This window comes from Neovison vison, chromosome 5 (assembly GCF_020171115.1).
Source record: "Neovison vison isolate M4711 chromosome 5, ASM_NN_V1, whole genome shotgun sequence".
Classification (NCBI taxonomy): domain Eukaryota; kingdom Metazoa; phylum Chordata; class Mammalia; order Carnivora; family Mustelidae; genus Neogale; species Neogale vison.
The window spans coordinates 146,140,714-146,145,036 of NC_058095.1; the positions used below are offsets into that span (position 1 = coordinate 146,140,714).

At 35.5% G+C, this 4,323-nt stretch overlaps 1 protein-coding gene across 1 annotated transcript; it reads left to right on the plus strand.

The window, feature by feature from the left end:
* Positions 1-2,923: 2,923 nt before the first annotated feature.
* LOC122907890 (MICOS complex subunit MIC27-like) lies at positions 2,924-3,731 on the plus strand. The gene is given in 2 exon segments (XM_044250691.1): positions 2,924-3,475; positions 3,477-3,731. Coding segments are annotated over 2 exon segments (807 nt in total).
* Positions 3,732-4,323: the final 592 nt, after the last annotated feature.

Sequence of the window (4,323 nt, forward strand, 5' to 3'; positions counted from 1 at the left end):
AGATGATGGAGCAGTGGCAGGCGGAACCAAGGGTGTGATTATGTCAACAACAAAAGCAAACTTGAAGAAGAAGAACAAAGCAAAGCAGTTGAAAATGTCTCGGTACATGGTAGGTGAAAATGGCGTAATAGAGGGTCAACCTTAGTGGGAAGAAAGGAAGATAGATAGATAGATAGATGTATAAGTATATAGATATCAGAGAAAATAGTTTTCTCAAGTATCTTAGAAACAAAGAAAAGTAAAATATCCTTTTGGAAGGAATTTGCGATGTAATGGTAATTGGATAATCTTTAAAATAGAAAGTAGCAGGTTTTTTTGTTTGCTTGTTTGTTTGTTTTTGCATGGGATAATGTGTTATACCCAAATAAGGTTTCTTATAAATAATTTAATTTAGAATGATTGAAATGAGAGGTACAGTCCTGGCTGAAAAATAGTTGGTATTGAAAGGAATAGGAGTTCAATTTTGAATCCCTGTTCCAAGCTGTGAGTAGAAAGTAAATGGAAGGCTCCTCGGGAGGGAGAAAATGTTGAGGCCAAAATGAAAGCCAGTGGATTTTTTTTACTCTTGTATTGAAGTTTCAAGTGTTTCAAGGATTGTAACAGAAGTCCTTTGTTGAAAAGAAATTAAAATGTAGGAGAAATAAAATCTAAAAAGCTGATTACTGGCCATGGTCTAACACTAACTTTCCTTAGACCGTGTCTTCTATTTTAGCGATGTGGTTTTATGGTTTTCTTAAATTGTGATGTTTGGTAATCCTTATACTGTAGTACTTTTTATATTTAAAGAGTTACGTGGATTATTTTATACCATATTAGATTCTGTGCTTTTTATCTGAAGTGTCTTGATTTTTTCTGAATTTCATAAAATTAGAAAAAAAAGTTATATCATTTATCATGGTTTCTGTGAATGAAGGTTTTGCTTCACTTTGGGACTATCCGGTCTAGATACATATGTGGAAATTGCTTAACTAAGCAAATATTTGTTGACATTTGTGATATAAACTCAGGTAAGTATTGTGGCACCTGGGTGGCCCAGTCATTTAAGCCTCTGCCTTTGGCTCAGTTCATGATCCTGGGGTCCTGGGGTTGAGCCCTGAATCAGGCTCCCCGCTCGGCAGGGAGTCTGCTTCTCCCTCTCCCTTACCCTGCTGTGCTCACCTACTTTCTTTCTCCCTCTCTCAAATAAATAAATAAAATTGTTTTTATTTTTTTTTAAGATTTTATTTATTTATTTGACAGACAGAGATCACAAGTAGGCAGAGAGGCAGGCAGAGAGAGAGAGGAGGAAGCAGGCTCCCCGCTGAGCAGAGAGCCCGATGCGGGGCTTCATCCCAGGACCCTGAGAGCACGACCTGAGCCGAAGGCAGAGGCTTAACCCACTGAGCCACCCAGGCGCCCCATAAATAAAATATTTTTTAAAAAATCAGACAAGTGTTAGTGAATGATGTGAAATGACTGAGACCTTGAACAATTGTGAAACAAGCAGCAGATGGAACTACTTGGGATTTACTATGACTAATAGGGCAAATCCTCCTTAGTAACCCGAAGATCTGCAGAAGCTATTTCTGATTTATTTGTGATAATGTGAACTCTGTATAAAGGAAGAGTTAGATAGCAATTTTTAGGTGTTGACATATGTCATTTTCCTATCTAGGGTACCAAGATGTTATATGTTGGATGTGTGACATTTATGGAAATCCATGTGTACTCTGACTAGCACATTTTAAATGTTTGGTAGTTTGGATTCGAAATTCAGATTATGTGAGTAAATACCAGGAAACAGTTGAAAAAGTATGGGAATGGGACATTTATCATAAATATGTGTGTGATAAATTCATGTTGCAGGGGTCAATATCTTACTGATTTCTATTTAATAATAATAATATCTTCTCACTGAAGCATGTGATGAATCACATTTGAAAAAGAAAAGGGGAAGGACTCCAAAGTCTTACATTATGGGAGAAAATAGGAAATGTATACTTTAGAGATTGAATTAACTCTATAAAATTAGATACAGACTTTCCAAAGGTAGGATAAATTGATATGCTTCAGCCATATTTTATAGAGTAAGACATTAGGATTCTTCATAACAAGAAGAAAGTATTCAAGGCCTATAAAATTTTGATGACAAGGATTTCTGTTTTAATATGTGAATCTTATGAAGCCCTCTTTTTCATCTCTCCAGTGCTTTTATTTTATTTTTATGTCATTTCTCTTTATTTGTATACTTGACATAGTGAATATAGAACTTTACGCTTGCTCATTTTTTGAACAATAATGCATAATTCTAAATATTACTTAAAGTGAGCATGTAAAAATTTCAAAGAATAAAGAATAAATTAAGAGGTTGGGAGATCATTTACAAAGGTCATGACAATTTTATTTGTATGTTGAAAAATCTTAATGAAGAGCATCAAACTACATAGCTTCTTGATTTCAAGCTATATTATAAAATGATGGCAGCTGAAATAGTATGTTACTGACATAAAAACAGATGTAGAACAATGAAACAGAATCAGGAGCCCAGAAATAAACCTATGCATATACAGTCAATGAGTATTTGACATTGGAGCCAAGAATACTCCAGTTGAGAAAAGACACTCTCTTCAATAAATTGTGCTGAAAATATTGCATATTCATAGGTAAAAGAATGAAACTAGACTCTTATCTTATACAACTCATAAAAATTAACTAGAAATAGGGGTGCCTGGGTGGCTCAGTCATTTAAGCATCCAGGTCTTGATTTCAGCTCAGGTCATGATCTCAGGTCATGATCTCAGTGAGATTGAGCTTCACATTGGGCTGTGCACTAGGAGTGGAGCCTGCTTATGATTCTCTCTCTCCTTTTCCTCTCTCACTCCCCCTGCTCTCTCTCCCCCTATCATAAAATTCCTAGATAAAAACATAGAAGAAGGTCACAGATATGGTGGCTCTTAGGATGGGAAAGCTGACAACCGTACCTGCAGGTCTGATATGTGCATCTATAACTGTGCTTGCAGCTAAAGAAGAAAAATACAAAAAGCAGCTAGTAAAACCAGAGCAGCTTCCCATATATACTGCACCACCTCTGCAGTCTAAATATGTTGAAGAGCAGCCTGGTCATTTAGAAATGGGCTTTGCATCCATCTGCAGTACAACTGGTCATTATATTGGCTGGTGCAAGGGTGTTTATGTGTTTGTGAAAAATGGGATAATGGATACAGTACAATTTGGAAAAGATGCATATATCTACCTGAAGAATCCATCTCAAGATTTTCTTCCAAAACTTGGAGTGATTACAGTTTCAGGATTGGCAGGCTTGGTTTCAGCAAGAAAAGGTTCTAGGTTTAAGAAAATTGCATATCCACTGGGACTGGCCACCTTAGGAGCAACTGTTTGCTACCCAGTTCAGTCAATAATCATTGCAAAGGTAACTGGGGAAAAAGCATATACTATAAGCCAGCAAATCTATGAAGCAGTTAAATCATTGTGGACGAAAAAGCAACAAAGAAGAATCACTTCCTAAACCTAAAGGAAAATCGAAGCTAGGAAATTCTGCTGCACTAGAAATACCTGCAAAAACAACTGACAGCCTGAAATATTCAGTGTCCTTGCCAGCAGAAATCAGCTCTGAAACAAAGACAAAATCAGAATCCACCTCAGGTGCTACACAGTTTATGCCTGACCCCAAGCTCATGGATCACGGACAGTCCCATCCAGAAGATGTAGATATGTACAGCACTAGAAGCTGAAATCCTCTGCATAGAGAACTACAAGATGTATGAAGTTGAAAATAATGATGGAAATATCATGTAAAGGGTAACTGATACAGAGTATAACTTTTTTGGGGGGGGTGTAACAAAAAAGAGAAAAACAAAGTTTTTCTCTCACATCTTCTAATGTACAGTTTGACCAACCACATAAGAGATTAAAACACAAACTGTGAATTTAATCCAAACAATATTAAGTGATTGATGAAGAGGCAGAAGTATTGGGATGCATTTAATGATTTTTAAGGTATGTTTATTAAAAAAATATAGTAAATATATAAATAGTGATGAAATATGTGTGTGTATATATAAATATTTATACAGTTACATGCACATATTTGCTTGAGCTTTTTCAAATTAATGTTAGCTAAATTAGAAAGGTGTGTAGAAGGATATTCCCCTTATTTTTTTTCATACCCTAGAGCTGGAATAAAATATCTATTATTTTACAAAAAAACAAAACAAACAAAAAACACATAGGAAAAAAGCTCCTTGACATAGGTCTTGGCAATGATTTTTCAGATGTAACATCTAAAACACAAGCAATAAAATAAATAATAAACAAGTGAGACTG